The sequence below is a fragment of the Lepidochelys kempii genome, chromosome 28, assembly GCF_965140285.1.
Source record: "Lepidochelys kempii isolate rLepKem1 chromosome 28, rLepKem1.hap1, whole genome shotgun sequence".
NCBI classification, from domain to species: domain Eukaryota; kingdom Metazoa; phylum Chordata; order Testudines; family Cheloniidae; genus Lepidochelys; species Lepidochelys kempii.
In genome coordinates, this window is record NC_136407.1 from 4,317,870 (window position 1) to 4,342,656 (window position 24,787).

A 24,787-nucleotide genomic window follows, 5' to 3' on the forward strand; every position below is an offset into this window, starting at 1 on the left:
GAGGGTGAATTTGAAGAGCCAGAGACCAGGGCTATTAGAGGGGCGGAGCGCAGGGCCATAAGGATCAGGGATACCTTGAAGCAGCAATTTGAAGCTGAAAGCCACGAATATTTTTTGCTATGCACAGGAGTGCAGTGCTTGTAATGGTGGGGGGGATTGTGATTTATGGAGACGATGCACTGTGACGGTTTAAGAAAATCGCCTATTGCTTTGCAGGGTTCTGTTTGCTTTCAGTTAATGGAACGAAGATAGCTTTCAAACCAAAACCATTCTTTTATTAAAAAATCAACCACCGGAGGAGAGACAAACAAACAAACAAAAACACATCAGCACTGTAGGGGATGGGTAAAAGGTTACACATCTTGTTTCAAGTAATTTTCCTCTTAACAGCAGATTTATTTTAAAATTTATCAAAATGTATTCCATTTGAAATAGAAATAATTACAGTCCAGACTGGGTCTCTATCCTCATACATGCTATTTCTCTCACATATTCCCCCACTCTGATTCCTTTGGAGTGAGGTTTTAATTTCAGGATTAGCCACCATTTCCAATACAGTAGGAGTGGGCAGGGAGAGAATGAGAAGAAAATGTGAATCATATTGTAACACTGAAAAGTTTACACTAATTACACTAACTTCATGTTTAATTTCATTGTCGTAGGTAACAACTTATTCAAAGATTACAAAATATAAACCTTTTGGGCGGTTTTCTCTTAATTCCCATTTCTACCCAGTGAGCTTTGTGTGAAGTCACATTCTACAATAACCTAGGAGCCTTCCATTTCTGTGAGTTCATGTCTCCCAGGGTTGTCTCCCAGAAGTGTGGGTGGAAGGGGTCTCTCACTACGTGGGAAGGTTGCATCATGAGAAAAATCACCTGTGCTCTATTTTCACACTTTCTAATATTCCACAGTAGCAGGAGGTGGAGAAGTGATACAAATGTGTTAGACTCAAGAGCAAAACTAGGAGACCAAACCACAGAGTCAGGACTCAGCGTTCATGTATCCTGCAGTCTGAACTTGGAATCTGATATTCTCCCTCATTGGCTACCATCATTTTCTCAGCATGGAAGTGCTTCTTGTCCAACAAGGAAGCCAAATTGGGACCCATAGGCATGGAACGGCTCTGAAGGAATCAGGTGAAAAAGACAGTTGTTCCCAGTTTAATCACGGCATCCTTTAGGAGTGTGATCAATGCCACTTAACTAGGGAGCAGCGTTCTAAAAACAGTTTACCTGGGCCACAGGTCACCATAGCGTCCATCACTGGGGTGAAAATCAACCACTCGTACCTGCAATTTCTATCTGAGTTCTTGTCTACTCCAAGTAAGGTCAAAGATTTATTTTACACTTCTCTGATGTAGAATCCTTCACCAACAGTATAACATACCAGTAGCGATAGTGAGGTAAAACTCCCCCCAAAGTGCACATTTATTTCTTTAATCTGGTGGCACAGGTTTAAATTAGGGACTAAATTCAGGTGTGTCTTAGAATCCCTGTAAGACACCAAAAGTCAGGTAGCTATTAACAATAGGTATCTTTCTGCAGCTCTATCACATTCAACATGGATTTCATTTTCTACACATTTTCAGCATCTCCCAGGGGTGAGCTGAACAGAAATGTCCATTTTTCTCATTCCTACCTAGCTAGGGATTGCATTTCCCAAACAACAGGCAACATGTACCTGATTAGGAAGGAGCTATCTTCAGGAGCCATCTCCTGCAGGGCCTGGGTCACAACTGCTTTGGGAGCCAGATGCATGGGTATTTTGCTTAGTTCCAAGTCATTTACCAGGGAATCCTCTTCCCAGCCCTTTAGAAAAAATATTGACCTAACCAACTGAACAACAGGGGGATTGGGATGGTGATGGGGAATAAGGGAATCCCTCTGACTTATCCTATCTTCTTCTGCTGTTACAGAGGGTGAGATGACATTTTTCTCTATCCTTGCCCTGTTCCTACCCTTTGTTATAGTTCAATATATTTTAAGTGAGGAAAATGGTGGTAAAAATATCTGCTCTCCAGCACAACCTGAAGCAACATCAGAGCAACTGCGAATGAAACAATTTGTTCCCAAAGGGGGAACCTGATGACTAACAATTGCGTTGAAGTGGGGGAACAGTATAACTGGGATGCTCAGGGTTTGTTTAGACGAGGAAAAGTGATGGAGTTCAGGTCAGGCCAAGGGGAAAGCTAATGCCAACCACTGCACCTGGGCTGTATCTGCTCTACAACAATAATTGTCTTTTTACACCAAGATCACTAACTTGAGCTGCCAACGCTATGTACAGTCCTAGTGGATGGAGGGCACGGGTAGTTTTTGCCTCAGTGTAGCTTGTTGGGATCAAACCTCTCTCCCCCACTTGGAGCTGATGAAGATTCCTGGCTGGAGGGACACACACTCCTTCAACTCAAAAAGAAAGGAGTTGATAGAAAAGATCACAGGACTGACCCCAAAGAAGGGTGAGCTGCAAAGGCAGAAGCAGGCAACTCCTCTGGGGGAGCTGAGAGACCACGGTGAAGATGGTGCAAAGATCACTCTGTGGGAATTAGCAAATATGATTTTTTTTTTTTTTAAGAAAAATCTTTGGCCAGCCCTAGTCAAGGCATTTATTATAGTTCTCTCTCATGTGGATTTTATGATGTCTAAGAAGGATTGAACTCTGATTGAAGCTTTTCCTGCACACAGAGCACATGTAGGGCCTCTCGCCTGTGTGGATCCTACGATGCGTGATCAAGTCAGAGCTCTGATTGAAGCTTCTCCCACACTCAGAGCAGGCATAGGGCATCTCTCCTGTGTGGATTTTCTGATGTGAGATGAGGGCTGAAGTATGAATGAAGCATTTCCCACATTCAGAGCATTCATAAGGTTTCTCACCTGTGTGGATTTTCTGATGTCTGATAAGGTTTGAGCTCTGATTGAAGCTTTTCCCACACTCAGGGCACGTGTAGGGTTTCTCTCCAGTGTGGGTTCTCCAATGTCTGATTAGGGTATAGCTCTGACTGAAGCTTTTCCCGCAGTCAGAACACATGTAGGGTCTCTCTCTTCTGTGGATTATCTGATGTGTGAAAAGGTCTGAGCTCCCACTGAAGCTTTTCCCACACTCATGGCATGTGTAGGATGTCTCTTCCAAATTGATTCTGTCGCATGTAATAAGGTCTGAGTGTCTACTGAAGTTTTCCTCTGGCATCTGCTGAGTCTCAAAGGCTTTTGCTTTTTCTGCGAGTGCACAACTCCCGGAAACATTCCCTTTGGATCTTCCTGATAACATTCCATGGGATTCTAGTGGCTCAGCATCTTCCTGCTGGGGTTTCTCCTCCTCATTCTCACTCACTATCCCATCACCTGATGGGAGATGGGAAGAATCCAGACATAGGTCACTCTCTGTGCCGGAGAGAAAGGAAATCTCAGAGACAGGAATAGAGAAAGGCATGAACAAACCAAAATATGTGCAGGAGAGATCAAACCTATAAGGAGCTGATTTTCCCCAAACCTCTCCCCAGAGGAGAGAGGAAGGGATCAGTTTTGGTCAGCATCTCACCAGAACACTCAGGGGAAAGCGAGATCGGGGAGGGACCTGCTGCCAGTTGTCAGTCAGGATAGGTGGGAAGCCATGAGTGACATCTGCCTAATGATTCCACATCTTCAGGGAACACTCCTGAACTTGGAGAGCTCACAAGGTGTTTGTAGGGCATCCCAAATGTTTCCTGTATTCACAGACAGTTTTTGAGTTGGTTTAACCAATTCCCTACCTGTGCAGGCAGCTCTTGGGAGCACTTCTTTCTCAGAGCAGTGGGGGCCTGGGACCCACGGCTCTTCCCCTCGTTCCAGCTGCGAGATCACATCAGGTTTGGAAACTGGAAACCCTACTCCAGGCAAAGAAAACAAGGGAGGTCAGTGGAATTTGTGGGATACTTGTCACAAGGAATATTCCATGGTTTTAACCCCAGCTTATTTTTAAGCAGTAACATCCCAAGACCAGCTGCCTTGACTCAAAGTGGCAGATTTATTATTATAAGTTTCAGAGTAGCAGCCGTGTTAGTCTGTATCCGCAAAAAGAAAAGGAGGAGTTGTGGCACCTTAGAGACTCAAATTTATTTGAGCATAAGCTTTTGTGAGCTACAGCTCACTTCATCAGATGCATTATTATTATAAATTATATTTGTGACAAAGTGGGACCGTTCTTAATGTTTCCTCTGAATACTGTAGGGGTGCCTCAGTTTCCCCTATGCATTTTGTAAGTCTCTAGGTGGTGGGATAAGGCAGTGTAATTGTTGCAGAGCAAGGGGCCAGTGTACATAAATGGCCGACACTCTGTCTCCTATCAATCGATGGTCTGGGCCCTTCCCCCTCTGCAAGGTGATAGCTAAAGGGTTGGAGAATAAAGGAATCAGGTGACCCCCTGTCCCGGGAAAGGGACAAATCCCAGAGGAGGAGGGGCTGGAGGGTGAGTCAGTTTGGGCTGGCTGGGGATGAGGAATGAAGTGCAGACATGGTTGTTTGGCTCACTGCCCCCCAAAATGGACCCGGCTGAGGGGTCCTGTTCTCTGTACCTACAAGCTCTGTTTTAGACCGTGTTCCTGACATCTAATAAACCTCTGTTTTACAGGTGGCTAAGAGTCATGTCTGACTGCGAAGTTGGGGTGCAGGACCCTCTGGCTTCCCCAGGACCCCGCCTGGGCAGACTCGCTGTGGGAAGCACACGGAGGGGCAGAGGATGCTGAATGCTCCGAGGTCAGACACAAGAAGGTGGAAGCTGTGTGAGCTTCTTGCCCTGAAGACAGTCTGCTCACAGAGAGGAGACTTCACCAGAGTCCTGATTGGCTTCATAGGGAGCAGTTCCAGAGCATCACCCAGGGACTCCGTGACAATATTCATTACCTTAGTGCCTAAGGACCAACTAAAAGTGGGTCCCCATTGTGCTAGGCAAAGTACGAACACAGAATAGTAGATGGTCCATGCCCTGAAAAATTTACAATCTAAATAGACAAGACAGACACAGAATGAGGGAAGGAGTAGAACCCACTATTATTCAGTCCTGCCTGTAAGTATACTTGTAAGTATAAGCCTATACTTTAAGAACTGAGGTGTATTTTTATCACTTAGCTAGTTACAGGGGGTATAAAAACAAAGAATCAAAATTACAGTCTGCCTGTGTATGGGCCTTCTCTCATTAAGATAGTCTGAGGGCTTGTTCTTAGGCTAAGGACTTTGGCTAAGCAGCAGGGGCAGCCATAAGCTGGGAAGCGTACAGTCACATCACGTTCCAAGTGAGCCTTGAGTGGGCCTGACTTATAAAAAGCCAGTCAGCTGCGAACCAGCGGAGCGGCGAACAACAGAGAGACTAACAGAGGGAGTTTGCCTGGGAGTTCGCCCGGGGAGAGCCCACTGAGGCTTACATCTTGCCGGCTTCTCTAAGTAGTTACTGCAAGTCCTGAGGAAGCTCGTAGAAGGAAGGTAATATGGATGGGGAGCGTTCAGCTGTTGTGACCTGCACTGGATGTGGCATGTTTGTCTTTCTTCCAGAGGACAGAAGTGACTTTGTCTGTACTAAGTGCAAGCTGGTCTCCATATTGGAAGAGAAGGTTCAAGGTCTGAAGAAACAAGTATCAACCCTGTGTTGCATAAGAGAAACTGAAGATTTCCTGGACAGACGTCAGGATATTCTTCTATGGACACAACGTTCTGAAGATTCAGAGCAGGCTGCATTGTGGGGACAGGAGGACGGTGAAGAAATTTGGCAGCATGTGACCTCCAGAAGAAGAAAGGGGAGCATCCATGTACCAGCAACGCAGATACAGGTAAGCAACCGTTTCCATGTTCTCTCCACAGGTACTACTGCGAAGAGTGGACTAGATGATACATCTGAGGGAAGGGAACAGAAGGAGACTCCGCTGATTGGAAGGCATGAGATACACTGTCCTAGGGATGGGGGTTCCACGACCACCGCTCCCAAGAGAAGGAGGTGGGTGGTGGTGGTCGGGGACTCTCTCCTCAGGGAGACTGAGTCATCTATCTGCCGCCCCGACCAGAAGCCTGGGAAACAAGCAGGGAGAACTGGAAGTCCTGGCACAGTCAAGGAATTATGATGTGATTGGAATAACAGAGACTTGGTGGGATAACTCACATGACTGGAGTACTGTCATGGATGGATATAAACTGTTCAGGAAGGACAGGCAGGGCTGAAAAGGTGAGGGAGTTGCATTGTATGTAAGAGAGCAGTATGACTGCTCAGAGCTCAAGTATGAAACTGCAGAAAAACCTGAGTGTCTGGATTAAGTTTAGAAGCGTGTGTGAGCAACAAGGGTGATGTCATGGTGGGAGTCTGCTATAACCACAGGGATGAGGTGGACGAGGCTTTCTTCCAGCAACTAACGGAAGTTACTAGATCACAGGCCCTGGTTCTTATGGGAGACTTCAATCACCCTGATATCTGCTGGGAAAGCAATACAGCAGTGCACAGACAATCCAGGAAGTTTTTGGAAAGCGTAGGGGACAATTTCCTAGTACAAGTGCTGGAGGAATCAACTAGGGGCAGAGCTCTTCTTGACCTGCTGCTCACAAACCGGGAAGAATTAGTAGGGGAAGCAAAAGTGGATGGGAACCTGGGAGGCAGTGACCATGAGATGGTCGAGCTCAGGATCCTGACACAGGGAAGAAAGGAGAGCAGCAGAATACGGACCCTGGACTTCAGAAAAGCAGACTTTGACAACCTCAGGGAACTGATGGGCAGGATCCCCTGGGAGAATAATATGAGGGGGAAAGGAGTCCAGGAGAGCTGGCCGTATTTTAAAGAATCCTTATTGAGGTTACGGGGACAAACCATCCCGACGTGTAGAAATAATAGTAAATATGGCAGGCGAACAGCTTGGCTTAACAGTGAAATCCTTGCTGATCTTAAACATAAAAAAGAGGCTTACAAGAAGTGGAAGATTGGACAAATGACCAGCAAGCAGTATAAAAATATTGCTCGGGCATGCAGGAGTGAAATCAGGAAGGTCAAATCACACCGGGAGTTGCAGCTAGCAAGAGATGTTAAGAGTAACAAGAAGGGTTTCTTCAGGTATGTTAGCAACAAGAAGAAAGTCAAGGAAAGCGTGGGCCCCTTACTGAATGAGGGAGGCAACCTAGTGATGTGGAAAAAGCAAATGCACTCAAGGCTTTTTTTGCCTCTGTCTTCACAAACAAGGTCAGCTCCCAGACTGCTGCACTGGGCAGCACAGCATGGGGAGGACGTGACCAGCCCTCTGTGAAGAAAGAAGTGGTTCGGGACTATTTAGAAAAGCTGGACATGCACAAGTCCATGGGGCCGGATGTGCTGCATCCGAGAGTCCTAAAGGAGTTGGCGGATGTGATTGCAGAGCCATTGGCCATTATCTTTGAAAACTCATGGTGATAGGGGGAAGTCCCGGATGACTGGAAAAAGGCTAATGTAGTGCCCATCTTTAAAAAAGGGAAGGAGGAGGATACTGGAAACTACAGGCCAGTCAGCCTCACCTCAGTCCCTGGAAAAATCATGGAGCAGGTCCTCAAGGAATCAATTCTGAAGCACTTAGAGAGGAAAGTGATCAGAAACAGTCAGCATGGATTCACCAAGGGCAAGTCATGCCTGACTAATCTAATTGCCTTCTATGACGAGATAACTGTTTCTGTGGATGAGGGGAAAGCAGTGGACGTGTTGTTCCTTGACTTTAGCAAAGCTTTTGACACGGCCTCCCACAGTATTCTTGTCAGCAAGTTCAAGAAGTATGGGCTGGATGAATGGACTATAAGAAAGCTGGCTAGATTGTCGGGCTCAACGGGTAGTGATCAATGGCTCCATGTCTAGTTGGCAGCCGGTATCAAGTGGAGTGCCCCCAGGGTCATTCCTGGGGCCAGTTCTGTTCAGTATCTTCATAAATGATCTGGAGGGTGGTGTGGATTGCACCCTCAGCAAGTTTGTAGATGACACTAAACTGGGAGGAGACGTAGATACGCTGGAGGGTAGGGATAGGATACTGAGGGACCTAGACAAATTAGAGGATTGGGCCAAAAGAAATCTGATGAGGTTCAACAAGGACAAGTGCAGAGTCCTGCACTTAGGACGGAAGAATCCCATGCACCGCTAAAGACTAGGGACCGAATGGCTAGACAGCCGTTCTGCAGAAAAGGACCTAGAGGTTACAGTGGACGAGAAGCTGGATATGAGTCAACAGTGTGCCCTTGTTGCCAAGAAGGCCAATGGCATTTTGGGATGTATAAGTGGGGGCATTGCCAGCTGATCGAGGGATGTGATCTTTCCCCTGTATTCGACATTGGTGAGGCCACATCTGGAGTACTGTGTCCAGTTTTGGGTCCCACACTACAAGAAGGATGTGGAAAAATTGGAGAGAGTCCAGCAGAGGGCAACAAAAATGATTAGGGGTCTAGAACACATGACTTATGAGGAGAGGCTGAGGGAACTGGGATTGTTTAGTCTGTGGAAGAGAAGAGTGAGGGGGGATTTGATAGTTGCTTTCAACTACCTGAAAAGGGGTTCCAAACAGGATGGCTCTAGACTGTTCTCAGTGGCAGCAGAGGACAGAATGAGGAGTAATGGTGTCAAGTTGCTGTGGGGGAGGTTTAGGTTGGATATTAGGAAAAAGTTTTTCACTAGGAGGGTGGTGAAACACTGGAATGCGTTACCTAGGGAGGTGGTGGAATCTCCTTCCTTAGCTATTTTTAAGGTCAGGCTTGACAAAGCCCTGGCTGGGATGATTTAGTTGGGGATTGGTTCTTCTTTGAGCAGGGGGTTGGACTAGATGACCTCCTGAGGTCCCTTCCAACCCCGATATTCTATGATTCTAAACCAGTCACACTGAAATAAGGTGGTATTGGGTTGTTAGGAAGACAATTCTGTCCAGATAGTGCCCATCAGCACCAGATAAAGAAACAGATCATAAGATGGTTCATGAAAACTTAGTTTGATAGCACCCTGTCTGACAAGAAATCACTTATCAATGGTTGTGATTTTGAAACCCTCATTTCTCTGTTGTTTTATCTTTTTGGCCACCACTTTTCTATTGTTAACCTGTCTGGTTCTCTAATTGTTTCTGTCTGCTGTATAATTAATTTTGCTAGGTGTAAGTTAATTAGGGTAGTGGGATAGAATTGGTTAGAGAATTATGTTACAATATGTTAGGATTGGTTAGTTAAAATTCAGTAAAATAACTGGTTAAGGTATACCTGAGAATTTTAAATCGGAGAGGGAAGGGAAATTGGACTCATAGAATATCAGGGTTGGAAGGGACCTCAGGAGGTCACCTAGTCCAACTCCCCTGCTCAAAGCAGGACCAATCCCCAATTTTTGCCCCAGATCCCTAAATGGCCCCCTCAAGGATTGAACTCACAACCCTGGGTTTAGCAGACCAATGCTTGAACCACTGAGCTATCCCTCTCCCCATGTTTGTTATGGGGGGGAAACAGGAACGGGGAACAGGGACACAGGCAAGGCTCTGCGGCGTCAGACCTGGGAAGGGAACACTGGGGAACAGACTCCATCGGAGTAGAGAGATAAACCCAACTGGTGTGAAGGTCTTCAGAATATGCTTGCTTGGAAACTAACCCCAATAAACGTCAAATTATCTGCACTTCGGACTTCTGGTCTTTTGCTGCTTGCTGTCTGTGTGACAAGAACCAGGAAAGTGGGAGGCCCTCTAACAAAACTGACATGACCTGATAACGAAGAGGTAAGCCTTGAAGGAAGGTTTTAATACACTTTGGAACTGATCAGGGATTCCCACAAGGACTGATGAGGGGCGATGGTAAATACGCACTTAGATCCTTTGCTTGTTTTATATCTTTTCCCCACTAGGCACACTGTCATGGATCCATAGTTTCCTTTCACTGTGCCTGTCCATTTGTCTTCACTCCAGCAGAGCTCCCTGCATCTGCGAGCCCAGTTCTTCCTGCTCCCAAAAACATAATGAGTCCATGTATGCTTCACTCAGCCAAGCAGACATTCTCCCCATGGACAATTATTCCCTTGTCTCTGTCGGGTATTCCATTGATCTAGATTGGTCCCAGCCAGTCCTTAATGACCCATTCATATCACCCCATGACAGCTCCATGAGAAAATACCTCATGTCTCCTGCTCTGTCTAATCATAGCAATCCCAATCACAGAGGGAAACTGAAGTGTGTATTGGCATCACAGAATTATCACCAAAATTCCCACCTCTATTTTACACACACACACACACACACACACACACACAAACACTGCTCACTGCCCTTGGAGAGAAAGCAAAGCACAAGAACTGGACATTAGTCCAGTGAACACAGTGGAGGACAAGCTGCAATCCTCAAACCCTGGTCAAAAAGGAGAGGCATGTGGGTCCCTAGCCATAGAGAGGGGCTGGCTAGAGGCCTGATACCTGAGAGGGCATTCCTTGAGCAGAGCATGGAGGCAAGACAAAGGCTTAGCTACCCCAGAACTGTGACATTGCAAAAGCACATTTTGGGGAATGAGGAAATCTAGTGACTCAGGTGAAATGGGAGGGAGAATTAAACTCCCACACTGTGTGGAGAAGGTTGGGGAAATAAACACTAAAATTCAGGAGCAACAGCCTCTAATTCGTCTGGAAAAGGAGAATGTAAGAAACAAGAACTGGGCCACGCAACCTCAGGAGGGACAGGCTCAAAGATCCAAGGAGTCTTGTGGAAAGACAGCTAGTGGCTGATACAGATGGGGAGAAGGGAGACAAGACTCTCTCCAAACTCTCACTCCTGTTGACCCTGACCTGATTTTATGATCAATGTCTTGTGGGCAATTTTATACTCGCTAGAGGTAAAACGTCATTATCAGAGTATTGCTTATTAGCTTGGAACATACATGGGGGGCAAGGAGGTGAACAGAAATAAATGGGTTATTAAGCTTTCTACGGTTAAGGGCCTTATATTAGGTTGAGGCTTTGTGGGAGGAGTTATGCTGAAGTCTGGGATTTACTCCCGGAATAGGTCTAAGGAGAGAGTCCCAAGTTAGATATTTTGCACGCTCATTTTGAGAGACTAATGAGGAACCACAAACAGGTGCAATACATCACAGGATTCTGAAAGAAGGAAGTTTGGGGCGGGCTTTAGCAATTAGATTGCTATGCAGTATCTCAGCAGTTGGACCGCATTCATATATTGGAATTATTAATAAATAAGTGATGTAAATCATGAGTATTAATGCTTGATGCTTAATTATGGACTTCCTAAAGGCCATGTATGGGTTGGGGCAGCTATTGACATTCTTGTAATCTTGTAAAGGAGCAGATATGGTATACAGCCATCCTACTGCCATAAGGAAGCGGATAAAATACCTCTCCTAGTTACCATTTTTTCATTTTGTCGGGTCCCCGAGACAATGTAAACTGAATCTGGGCCTTCATTCTGATGGGCTTCCTTGCCCCTCGATCTTTGTTTGCAGTGGTGTCCATAACTTGTAAGTATGCACAGTGCAAGACCCTCTTTACTATACTTATCTTGTCCAGTTGTTATGTGTATTGATCCTTGCCTATGATTTCAATTATAACTGTCTGTATTAAATCAAGTTTCTGTGTGTTTCACCAAATTTCATCTTCTCAATTAACAGAGTAGCCGTGTACCAGGGCAAGATGTACCCCAATCTTATAGGTGTAAAAATGTAATCTTATAGGTGTAAAAATGTAATCTTATAGGTGTAAAAATTGTACAGGTTACACTACCAGCCTGTGACATCATCAAAAAAGTGCCCATTTGTGCCTGGGCAGCGGCCCGGCTATGGGAGGGAGGAATGCAGCAAGGACTCAGGAACGGTGGCCGGGGTCGCTGTGCATAGAGATGGGGAGGTTATATGGGGGAACGGGGTAATGAGTGGGAGAGAGAGGGCAAGAGTTAAAATAGTAATATTTGAGAAAAAATTTATAATGAATTGAAACTGAACAGAAATAAAACTGGAGTGCAGGCTGTAAAGCAATAAGGCTTGGGTAGGGATTCGGGGTTTAAGATCTAGATCCCCAAACCTCTCCTCCTTCCCACTGACCTACCCAGCCCACTTGCTGGGTGCCCTTCCTCCACACTCCCCTCCCCTTCTTCCCATTACTCTCAGCTGGCACCACCTCCCAGGACCTTGGGAGCTTCTTCTGTTCCCTCCTCATCTCACTACCTCTTCCCTCCCTGCTGCTTTTTAGCTCTACTCCTGCATGCACTCTCCCCATGTCATCGCACCCCAGGATTATCTGCTCCCCCCTTCTCCTACCCTCCCATGGCTCTGTTCTCCCTTCACCTGTGGGGTCCTGAATGGCAACATTATATGCTCTCCTATCAAAAGAGGAGCTCATCTGACTGTCACACAAGCCATGCATGAGTCATACATCTATTTACTTAATTTAGAATTCTAAAGGTGGCATATTTTCCTCTTAAAATGAGAAAAACCATGAAAGCTACAGTTATTAACATAGTTATTAATGTATCCAATAAGGATACATTAAATGCAATTTTAAAACGACTGACAGCATCAAAAAGGTACATGTCCAAAAATTATTCTAGTGGCTGGGAGATGAAGCAAAAAAAGGGGGGCAAGGAAACTTATCAAAACTTTTATGACGAATAAAGGTATAAAGTTATTACTACTCAGGTTCTTTAGAGACTGCACAGCTTCTAATAACAGAGGAGAGAGGACTCCTTACCCAGCAAGACCACCGTCTCATAGTTCTCCTGCATTACATCCCTGTAGAGGGCTCTCTGAAAGGGAGCCAGCAGAGCCCGCTCTTCCCTGGTGAAATGCACAGCCACCTCCTTGAAAGTCACCAGCCCCTGAAAAAGCAAGAGTCCAACACTCAGTACCTGCTGCCCCAGTCACAACCCCACTATTCACGGAACAGCAGTACCAGGTAAATGGAAGCTCCAGGATGCACATGTTAACAGAGTCCCACCCCACCTTACTTAGAGCAGCCAGGAGGCATCAGAGGGTAGAAAGAGAGAAACTTTGTGTCTCCCAGCTGACAGACGGAGGCAGGGTCTTCACATTTATCACATACCTACTAGCCAGAACTTGATAGAGGAGATGGGGCTGTTTCTGGACCCTGCTGGTGGCTCCCTGGTAGGAATCCCAACACTCGCCCAATAAAATATATGGAAGAAAGGGGAAGTCAACAGTAAAGAATATAAGTTAGAAGGTCGGAACTGTAGAAAACTGGTAAGGGAAGCTATCAGAAATCAATGACCAATGAACGAAAATAAGAAGGACGTTTTAAAAAGTATATTAATCCTAACAATGGTAGTAGTAAATTACAAGACAGAAATGGCAGAATTACCAAAAATAATGCAGAAGAGGTAAAAGTCTTCAATAAATATTTCTCTCCTGGATTTGGAGAATTAAAATTAGACATGTTTAAATAAGCGGGTCCAGATAACTTGTATCTAAGAGTTTTAAAAGACCTGGTGGAGGAGTGTGGTGGACTATTAATGTTGATTTTAATTAGGACTTGGAACACTGGCAAATTTCCAGAAGACTGGAATAAAGCTAATTCTGTACCAACATTAAAAAGTGTAAAAGAGATGACCAAGCTAATTACAAGAGAGTCAGTCTGACATCGATACTGGGAAAGATAATGGAGCAACCGATACTGGATTTCGTTAATAAAGAATTAAAGGAGAGTAATATAATTAGTACCCATGAACAAAGGTTTAGGGAAAATAGATTCTATCAAACTATCTGGATATTCTTATTGGATGAGATCAAAAGTTTGGTTGCAGCTAATAATATTGATGTAATATACCTAGACTTCTGTAAGGCATACGACATCGTTCAGCACATTATTTGACTAAAAAACTAGAATGATACAAAATAAACATGGCATACATTAAATAGATTAAAAACTGGGATTGTAAATGCGGAACCATGGTTGAGTGGATTTATTTCTAGTGGGTTCCTGCAAGGATTGGTTCTTGGCCCTGTACTATTTAACATTCTTATCAATGATCTAGAAGAGAATATAAAATTATCACTGATAAAGTTTGCTGTTGCCACAAAGATTGGGGGTGGTGGTGTCTAATGAAATGTCAGTAGATTCAGACAGCAGCACTGGGAGTCTGGGAAGTTTTCCCAGCTCTGGCTGGAGGGTTATTTCCTGTTCCACAAAGAGGGGAAGTTCCATTCCCAACTCCTGTGCCTTGAAATTAGGCCCTATCTGACACTACACCCCATATTCAGCATACTGGTATGTTTATAATATGACTAGGACATTATGATGCATTTTGTGCAAGATGCATCATGTGCAGTGTCATTGGAAAAGTTATGATTTGCCGAATATGATTATCCTATTTGTGTGTATGGATCATGTTTGTATCTGAAGTTATGGATATTGACTATGTATCTGTATTTCAAATGAGCTTATTCTGGGTAACACCACAACTAGCCTTTCAGGTACAACAATGAAGAAGCCAGACAGTGCTGATGGATCATCAACAAGGACAATACACAATGGACCATGCAAGAGCTTAGCACTCAGCAGGGCATGCTAGGGCATGCCACCAGACCACATGACATTGAACTCCATTTTGGTACCTGTAGTTTTTCACAAACTGGACTGGGAACTGACTTTGGAACAAAGGGTTCTTGCCATATAGAAAAGGTACATAACGTGGGGTGTGAAATCATCTCTTGGCCTCATTCCCCAAACAAGAGAACTCCTGGAAACACCTGAGGAACAAAGCCTGAACTGGGAAACGTGTTGGTGCCAGGGTAAAGGAATTTTTAGCTTGTGTATGGAAACCTGGTGGATTGCTTGTATGATCAGTCAAGGTGAGAAATTGCTAATTCAAATTCTGTCCATCATTATGTTAATCTTAGTTTGAGTTTTTGGTTATTTGCTAAGTAATCTGCTTTGATCTGTTTGCTATCACTTATAATCACTTAAAACCTATCTTTCTGTAGTTCATAAACTTGTTTGATGCTTTATCTTAACCAGTGTATTTTGAGTGAAGTGTCTGGGGAAAATCTCAGCTTGGTTAGCACAAGCTTGTTGTGCATATCTTTCCCATATCAAGGGGAAGGAGAACTATATTAATGAGCTTACATTATACAGATCCCTGTGCACTATAAGATGGTATAATTGTGGATTTCTACGACAGCAGGTGTACAAGGTTGAGGACCTGGGAAATTGGCTGTTGTCTTCTAGCTGTCCTTGAGTGGCTTAGGTAAAGCACTCAGGTAGCTTAGTTTGGTGTATGGCGCCACCTGCTGTTTTGCTGGGTGATAACAGGGCCTGGAGATGCTGGCTGAATCTCCAGCAAAGCAGCGTGAGAAGAGCCAGCGCAGCTTGAGGGTTAGAGGGCACAGCGGTTCCCAGAAGCCCACCAGACTGCACCCTGGGGGTGACAACCCATCACACCCTAGATTACACACGTCTCAGCAGGTTTGTCATATCCGGTCCCCTTCCTTTCTCCTCCCTAGATATTTCCTGCCTTCCACCACCTCCAGCAGCTCCCACCAAACAGAACCCACTACCAGCTCCCTGATAATCCCTTACCTGAGCCAGCTCCACAGCAGCCATTTCCTTCCTCCTGGGAGGATGGGATGATCTGGAGCAAAACATGGACATTATTCTGTAGCCTGCCAGGGCAAGAAGGGCAACGTGAGAGAATTCAGATGGGGCTTTTGTCCATTCCACATGCCGATTCCCCCCAGGATTTTTCCCTCCTAATGGACATTCTAGGTTCTGCCACGCTGTGAAGCACAGAGTGACCTTATTCCAGTACAGGCCTAGCCCCCTCCCACCAGGGTGGAACCCTCTGAGACATGGTGAAACCCTCCCAGTAACAGAGTCTCTCTGTTACACTTATCAAGTTTGTAGACTATACCAAGCTGGGAGAGTTGCAAGTGCTTTGGAGGGTAGGATTCAAATTCAAAATAACCTGGACAAACTGGAGAAATGGTCTGAAGTAAAAAGGATGAAATTCAAAAAGGACAAATGCAAAGTACTCCACTTAGGAAGGAACAATCAGTTGCACACATACAAAATGGGAAATGACTGCCTAGGAAGGAGTACTGCGGAAAGGGATCTGGGGATCATAGTGGATCACAAGCTAAATAGGAGTCAACACTGTAACACTGTTGCAAAAAAGCAAACATCATTCTGGGATGTATTAGCAGGAGTATTGTAAGCAAGACCCAAGGAGTAGTTCTTCTGCTCTACTCTGCGCTGATTAGGCCACAACTGGAGTATTGTGTCCAGTTCTGGGTGCCACATTTCAGGAAAGATGTGGACAACTTGGAGAAAGTCCAAAGAAGGGCAACAAAAATGACTGAAGGTCTAGAAAATGTGATTTATGAGGGAAGATTGAAAAAATTGGGTTTGTTCATTCTGGAGAAGAGAAGACTGAGAGGGCACATGATAACAGTTTTCAAGTACATAAAAGGTTGTTACAAGGAGGAGGGAGAAAAATTGTTCTTTTTAACCTCTAAGGATAGGACAAGAAGCAATGGGCTTAAATTGCAGCAAGAGTAGTTTAGGCTGGAGATTAGGAAAAACATCCTAACTGTCAGAGTGGTTAAGGACTGGAATAAATTGCCTAGGGAGGTTGTGGAATCTCCATCATTGGGGATATTTAAGAGCAAGATGGACAAACACCTGTCAGGGATGGTCTAGATAACACTTAATCCTGCCTTGAGTGCAGGGGACTGGACTAGATGCCCTCTTGAGGTCCCTTCCAGTTCTATGGGTCTATGAACCAAAGGCCAGAGAACAGCAGAATAAAAGGAGTCACCTTGGGGGATTCTCCTTGTCATTGTCCCCAAGGGAGCTGTCTCAGGTTTACAAAGTTGTTTGATGCTTCAGCCTTTTATACAGTCTCTCCTGGGAGTGCCCCCTTTCATGGTCTGGGCCTAGTTTCAGCTTTTGGGAAGAGTGACCCGCTCAGGCGCTCAGACGGGGCATTCTTGCCTCAGCACACCTTGTTTCTTTCTGTAGCTTCCCAGTGAGTCCAAATGAGTAGATATTCCTGACAGAGACTGTGAACATAAGAACAGCCCACTGCGACAGACCAATGGTCCATCTAGCTCAATGGCTAATGCCAGGTGCTTCAGAGGGAATGAACAGAACAGGTCATCATCAAGTTATCCATCCCCTGTCACCCATTCCCAGCTTCTGGCAAACAGAGGCTAGAGACACCATCCCTGCCCATCCTGCCTGTGACATTGGCAGATGAGGTGTTAGCTCTTGCAAAAGCTCCCATGTCTTAATTGAACATGGACAAATGCAGAGCTGGAATCAGTCTGGCTCACCTGTGTTAGTATTGTTAGAACAGGTATGAGAATTATAAAAATGTGTTTAGACTTTATTGAATGCCTGTCAGTCGCTGCCTGGGTTAATATCTGACTAGTTGCATCGTGAGCCTCGGTGGCTCTGGAAATCAGCAGAAAGGAGAGAGATTTTACCTATGTGAAGTGCTGATTGTCAATGGAATGCATTACACCCTCCCTGGCAGGAAAGGTCCATCAACACCAGACAGACTATTATGGGATGTTAAAGAAGGCAAAAGACTGTTGTTGTGCTCTTGACTTCCCATTAGCTGAGTTTGTAGCTCAGAGCACATGGCAGGAAGGGGATTAAAAAACCCCATACAGAAGGAACGGATTATCTGTATGCTGCTTGGACTCTGGGGGGCAAAGTTTCTAGGCATAAGCAAGCGATCCCCAGCTGCTTAGCCTGTGTTAGTCCTAAAGGATATGTAGAGCTTCCTTATTATAGAAGCTTCTATTACCTTTTGAAATTTAAGACTAACTCCTCTGCATCTATGATTACCTGCTTTAACTCTGTAAACAACTCTTGTTTCCTTCTAAATAAATCATAATACAGGTTATTACAGGACTGGCTACAAGTGTTGTCTTTGTTGTGAGATCTAAGACTCAATTGACCTAAGTAAGTGCCTGGTCCTTTGGGACTGGCAGTAACCTGAAGATTGCTGTGATTCAAGGTGAAAGGCAGTGGTTCTCAACCAGGGGACTGGGGAACCCTGGGGGGCCATGAGAAGGTTTAAACGGAGCTGCCAAGGAAGGCCAGCATTAGACTTGCCGAGGCCCAGGGCAGAAAGCTAAAGTCCCAGTGCATGGGGCTGAAGTCTGGGGGCACTGAGCCCTACCACCTGGGGCTGAAGCCAAAGCCTAAGCAATGTATGGGTCATGGGGCCCCAGGCAGTTGCCCTGCTTGCTGTCCCCTACTGCCAGCTCTGACTTTTATATGCAGAAAACCACTTACTGTGGCCCACTTGGGCTGTGGAGTTTTTATAGCATGTTGCGGGGGGTGGAGGGGGGGGCTCAGAAAGAAAAAGGGTGAGAACCCCTGGTGTAAGGGACCATATGTCACAAAGGTGAGCTCACCTGCATGGTGAGATCTATGGGATGACCAAAGGGGCCTGTCTGTGATTCCATGCTAATGCTGTTACAGTGTATGAAGCATTTATACTTCATATTTGGTTGGTGAAATCTACATATCGATCTCACAACCAATTTGGGGTTTGTGCCCTGCTTCTTACCAGTCTGCCTGAGACTGGTGCTCATGCTCTCGAGTCACTGAAGACAACGTTACAGAGACTTACGGGCGCAACACCACCAGCAGCAATTGGCAGCCATGCAGAGCAGGCTTCACAGTGGCACCGTGTGGGCCAAATGGTCCATGGACTCCACCAAGCCCCAGGTCTCCTCCAGTGCACATCAGCATCCCGGCAACCTTCAAAGAGGGTCAAGGCTGCCACTCCCTCAGTGATGATGGATCTCCAGCATAGCATCACCCACACCTCATGACCCACCTTATCTCCTGAGACACAGGTGAGTGACAGAGGGTGCACAACTAATCCTGGGGGGGTAGGGAAATGGATAACAACACACATTTTCTGGGGGTCACCCCTCAGAAAGTGATGGTGACAGGCATTGTGGTGGTAGTAAAGGGGGAGAGGCGGGAGTGGGAGCAGGAGGATCCAGTACCCTCAAAGGCAATGCTGCCAGTGGGTCACCCCACCACCTCAGGCATGGGGCTGATAGGGGGTCATTCCCTGGGCCTGGGTGCTAGTGAAAGGCTATATAAACCCCACGCTGGCACAGAAGCGGTTAAACTGCTGCTTTAGTCTGGACTGGCCCACCCCCTCCACACGTGCAAACCAGGCCAGGACTGGATCAGGAGTTAACAGAAGAGGCCTACTCTACTCAGAGGGGGGCAAACCTGGAAAGGGAACAGTCTGTGAAGCATCTCCAGCCCAAAAGAGAGGGCTGACAGCATTCGGGGCTCTGACCTTCACTGAGGGAGGGTGGGGATCTCCAGAGCTCAAAGGGGGAGCGGGCTAAAACTTGTGCTGGAGACCCAGTAAACTCTGAAGGCGACTGAGACGCTCCCAGTCCCCCCCAGAAGTAAGAAAGGCCCATATGCTGATGGGATCTGTCCACAGTTTCCCCCCCCAACACACACTTTCTTTTCTTTCATTCCTTTATTTACCCTTGTTTGCCGACAGTCGGCTCTTTTGCTGTTTCACCTGGTACCCAAGAAAGGAAGAAAGTGCCCCGAGATCTCAGCCAGAGGGTGGAGCCCTGACGCACTAGAAGGACATGCCCCTGTAGCATCCCAGGGCAGGGGTCATTTGGACTCACAGAGGTCCACCCCAGAAGGCCTGAGGCCCAGCACTTTGGCACCAGTTTGATGGGCTGGATGGCCTCTCACTGTGGGCTGCCAGAAGTTTGGCACATGGAGAAGATACGGGGTGTCCTGGGGAGCAGGAAGCGGGGCAGCATCCCAGACTGCACACCGAGAAGGGAAATGGGAGAGGGGATCAGGGCCACTGCAGTGAACTCAGCCCCTGTCCTGAAGGCCCTTGGCAGAAAGTTGTCCCCTCCCTGGCCTACTGGGGTCACACAGTGACACAGAGATCCCTTGGCAAAGGGTCTCTTGGTCTTTGCCAGCAGCTCTCACCTGAGACCTGACAAACCCATCACACCAAACATCTCTTGAGGGTATTTATCCATAGGGGAGAGCATGCGAGGCTGTAACAAAGTGGGTGCTGCATGTGAGTCTTACTGTCCTATACTAATCCTGTGTGTACCTCAGTTTCCCAGTGAACTGCACCAATACTCTGGTGGTGAGAATTGGGTACTTGATTTTTGCTGAGGCCCTCGGGGCAGATGAAGCTTCCCAGCTGCCTGCACTTATGTAACCTGAGACCCAGGAGAGGGGTGGGACTAGGTGACATATTTTGCCCGGGAAGCAAGACAGAGTCGGAGAAGGAGCAACGGGGGGTGTCAGGGGTTGGGTCACTGGAAGTCCGCGTGGGAGGACTGGAAGAGGGGGAGTCTAGGGTGTCTGTCCCAGGACTTCCAAGCTGGACTTGGCTGAAAGTCACTGATTTCTGTGATAGCAAGCTCTGTTCTACGCTGTGTTCCTGTCACCTAATAAACCTTCTGGTTTACCGTCTGGCTGAGAGTCATGTCTGACTCTGGAGTTGCGCTGCAGGACTCTCTCTAGCTTCCCCAGGAGCCCCGTCCAGGCGGACTCACTGCAGGAAGCGCACGGTGTGGAAGGGGATGCTAAACATTCCGAGGTCAGACCCAGGAAGGTCGAAGCTGCGTAAGCGTCTGCCCTGGAGACAGTACAATCAGAGAGAGGTGGCTCCCCAGAGTCCTGACTGGCTTCATACAGAGTAGTTCCAGAGCATTGACCTGGTGACTCCATGACAGAGGCATCTACAAAAAGCTCATAACTGATGAAGACTCATAATGACTGAGAGATCAACGAATGGGGCGTATGTAAGGAACAAAGCATTTATACTGAAAATCTACTTTATGGACTTGGAATGGAAATCAATCACTGAGAGGTAATGGGCCCCAGCATTGGCCCATCCACCCAAGAGGGAGTCATCACCAATGTTCCCTCTAATTTTTTCCATCCATGTGCGGAATGAATTTTGTTATGTGCTCCACCAATATTGAGGTAATGTGTGGATGTGAGCCACCAGTACAAACAAAAATCCTAGATATAAAATATATTTTTAAACAGTTCATAGGTATGGAAGAAGAAGAAAGAATATTAAAACAAGGGATAATTATCAAGGTGCACTGCTTAAGATGTGTATTTAATATGAAATCAAATAAAAAGAAAATTGACACTACCCTTGGAGTACATGTATCCTTTCTAACAACTCAAGATAGTAAACACACCAAAATGTGGCCTACTGAAAACAGCTATAGAAATAAAACACAGTCTTGGGCATTAAGCAAAAGTATTAAAAATATGCACCAGAGGCCCAATTTAATAACCTCCTCCTACCATAGACCACTAAATCTTCAGGGAAAGCTGCTCTCAAAAAATGAAGCATCTGCCAAAACACTAGCATGCTACCCACTTTTGCAGTTCCCCAAACTATCCCTCTTGCATGCATATTATCTGCGCACACAGCCCAGCTTTAAGATGCTAAACAAATCTATGAGCCAACTAGAAATAGTCATGGTATCATTGCAAATATTAATACAATATTGTCTGATACTGGAAAGGAGAGCAGAAGGTATTCACTCAGGCTTATACCATTTCTATGGGATGTCAATTCTTAATTGGATGAATACTGCACACACATAGAACAGGAAAAAGTAGTAATAAAGCAACACAAACAACAAACAAAACCACAAACAAACAAGTGACAACACTGAAAACATGAAGGGAAGTAAAACATCAACTGGCGGGTTATGGGTATTTTAAATGAGTGCAACAGAGCCCTGTAGAAACAGGCAAAGTTCTCCTGTTTTCACATTGTGTGTGTGTCACCAACTCAAAAACTGAAGAGTAGAAGCCCTGAAGCACACTGAAGCAGGGATCTGTCTGCAAACTCCAAAGCCATGTGTCAAAGAGCTTGCAATAAGGTCTTCATCCTACAAAACTCCTAACACCACACCTAGTGCTTGCTACTTCTGAGTCAATGGGAGTACTCTGATGATCCAGAACTATACCAGATAGCAAAGATCTGGCCTTAATGGTTTCCAATACCTCTCCCCAAACAAATTCTAAAACTTAATGGAAATCTCTTGTCTGGAATCCAACTCTAATTGAAAGGCCAAACAAATAAACAGCATCCATGGTCAAGTTCTTCCAGTTTTAACTATTTACCATGTATTGATTAGGAACATAGGATTTTTTTTAAAAAATCATTAAGACCACAGTTTTCAGATACCTACAACACTCCAAAAGAATTATGTTGTTAAAAGAATCCTTGTCTTTCTTACCTTAAGCCATTAATACCCATGTAAACTTTGTTTGAAATGTAACCATACCAATGTCATGAGCTAGGCCTAGCCACATTTGCTCCAGTATTCATTCACTAAAGCCCCAATCCTGCAAACGCCTATGCATGGATGCCCTCCAGAGGCATAACTGTTTGCAGGATAGAGGTGTTTAGATGTTGCTTGTAATTATTAGAATTGGGAGCACTGGCTGTTGGGAGTCTGAAAGTACAGGAAAGAGGAAGGAGGGGGGAGGAGTTGAGAGGCTGGGAGAAAGCTACAGAGGGTGCAGCAGCAGCTTGGTAAAGAGGTTTCCACTTTGAAAATAAAGTCCTGTTGAAGCTTGTTAGTACCCTGCCTGGTTGATACAACATTTTGGCAATGAGGATGGATCTTTTGCCTCTGAACCCACCTGCACCCTTTCTGCAAAGCCCAGGTGAGCCTCCAATTGCTTTTACTACCTGGATCCATATGTTTGAGACTTATCTGCTTGCAATCAGTGCTACAGAGATTTCTGAAGTAAGAACAGGTTTCAGAGTAACAGCCGTGTTAGTCTGTATTCGCAAAAAGAAAAGGAGTACTTGTGGCACCTTAGAGACTAACCAATTTATTTTTGAGCATAAGCTTTCGTGAGCTACAGCTCACTTCATCGGATACATACTGTGGAAAGTGTATAAAATCTTTTTATACACAAAAAGCATGAAAAAATACCTCCCCCCATCCCACTCTCCTGCTGGTAATAGCTTATCTAAAGTGATCACTCTCCTTACAATGTGTATGATAATTAAGTTGGGCCATTTCCAGCACAAATCCAGGTTTTCTCCCCCACCCCCACCCCCACACACAAACCCACTTTCCTGCTGGTAATAGCAAGAGACTGTTGAATTGCAGTTCATTTGCAAATTGGATACAATTAACTTAGGCTAGAATAGAGACTGGGAGTGGCTAAGTCATTATGCAAGGTAACCTATTTCCGCTTGTTTTTTCCTACCCCTCCCCCTCAGACGTTCTTGTTAAACCCTGGATTTGTGCTGGAAATGGCCCACCTTGATTATCTTTTACACTTTCCACAGTATGCATTCGATGAAGTGAGCTGTAGCTCACGAAAGCTTATGCTAAAATAAATTGGTTAGTCTCTAAGGTGCCACAAGTACTCCTTTTCTGATTGTAATTTGTGACTTTGGGAATATGGCAGATAAGATGATTAGAGACCAGCTCATTGAGAAAACAACCATGCTTCATGTAAGAGAACGCTTACTTCTAGAACCATAACTTACACTAGAAAAAGCGATAAACATTGCTACTCAGATTGAGTCAGCCATAAGCTGAAGCCAAAATAATGAGCATGGATGCAGGAGGCAAAGTCCAGGCTGTGACTCCTTTGCAGAAAAGTTCACTACAACTGCAGACACACAATTGCAAGAGGAAAACTAATGAAAAACCACCAAATTAGCAAATTCAAGATACAGTAAAAGCATGTTTTTGCTGTGGATCACCACAACACCTTGCAAGCTACACAGGATGTCCAGCAAAAGTAGCTCAGTGCAATCATTGCCAAAAGACTGAACATTTTGCTAAAGTATGTCGCAGTAGCCAGTTCAATCAACAGGTGCATGTAGTTACAATACCAGATGTTACTGTGCTGAGCATGGACAAAAGCACTACTGCACATATTCAAGAACAGAAAGTGCACTGTAAACATTTCCGCCATACCCTTAGGCAAACCACACTATATTCAGCTAATGTTGGACACTGGCTCAGCAGTATCTATGCTACCTGATTCCATCTTTCTGCCTTACTTTAAAGATGTGCCTCTTACTGAACCCAAACTTCACTTGGTGTGCTATTTGAAAAACCATATTCCAGTACAGGGCTGCCTGCCAGTAATAGTTACTTTTGGTGATTGCTGTGTAACTGCAGAGTTCTACATTGTCCACAAAAAGGAGTACTTGTGGCACCTTAGAGACTAACCAATTTATTAGAGCATAAGCTTTCGTGAGCTACAGCTCACTTCATCAGATGCATATCGTGGAAACTGCAGCAGACGTTGTATATACAGAGAGAATATGAACCAATACCTCCTCCCACCCCACTGTCCTGCTGGTAATAGCTTATCTAAAGTGATCATCAGGTGGGCCATTTCCAGCACAAATCCAGGTCACCAGCAGGAGAGTGAATTTGTGTGGGGGGGTGGAGGGTGAGAAAACCTGGATTTGTGCTGGAAATGGCCCACCTGATGATCACTTTAGATAAGCTATTACCAGCAGGACAGTGGGGTGGGAGGAGGTATTGGTTCATATTCTCTCTGTATATATAAAGTCTGCTGCAGTTTCCACGATATGCATCTGATGAAGTGAGCTGTAGCTCACGAAAGCTTATGCTCTAATAAATTGGTTAGTCTCTAAGGTGCCACAAGTACTCCTTTTCTTTTTGCGAATACAGACTAACACGGCTGTTACTCTGAAATTGTCCACAAAGGCACTCCTATTCTTGGCAGAGATTTATTGGCTGCTTTAAATCTCAGGATAGTTAATGGACAAATTAATCTTCTT

At 45.4% G+C, this 24,787-nt stretch overlaps 1 protein-coding gene across 1 annotated transcript in view; it reads right to left on the reverse strand.

Annotated features, from left to right (window-relative positions):
• Positions 1-253: 253 nt before the first annotated feature.
• Positions 254-24,787, reverse strand: part of LOC140904247 (uncharacterized) — a 48,031-nt gene continuing 23,497 nt past the window's right edge. Inside the window, exons 2-5 of the mRNA XM_073326725.2 lie at positions 15,514-15,596; positions 12,670-12,796; positions 3,752-3,865; positions 254-3,383 (exon numbers count right to left, since the gene is read on the reverse strand). Coding sequence (XP_073182826.1) covers positions 2,596-3,383; positions 3,752-3,865; positions 12,670-12,796; positions 15,514-15,585 — 1,101 coding nt within the window. The 5' untranslated portion in view covers positions 15,586-15,596 and the 3' untranslated portion in view covers positions 254-2,595. The remainder of the gene's footprint in view (positions 3,384-3,751; positions 3,866-12,669; positions 12,797-15,513; positions 15,597-24,787) is intronic.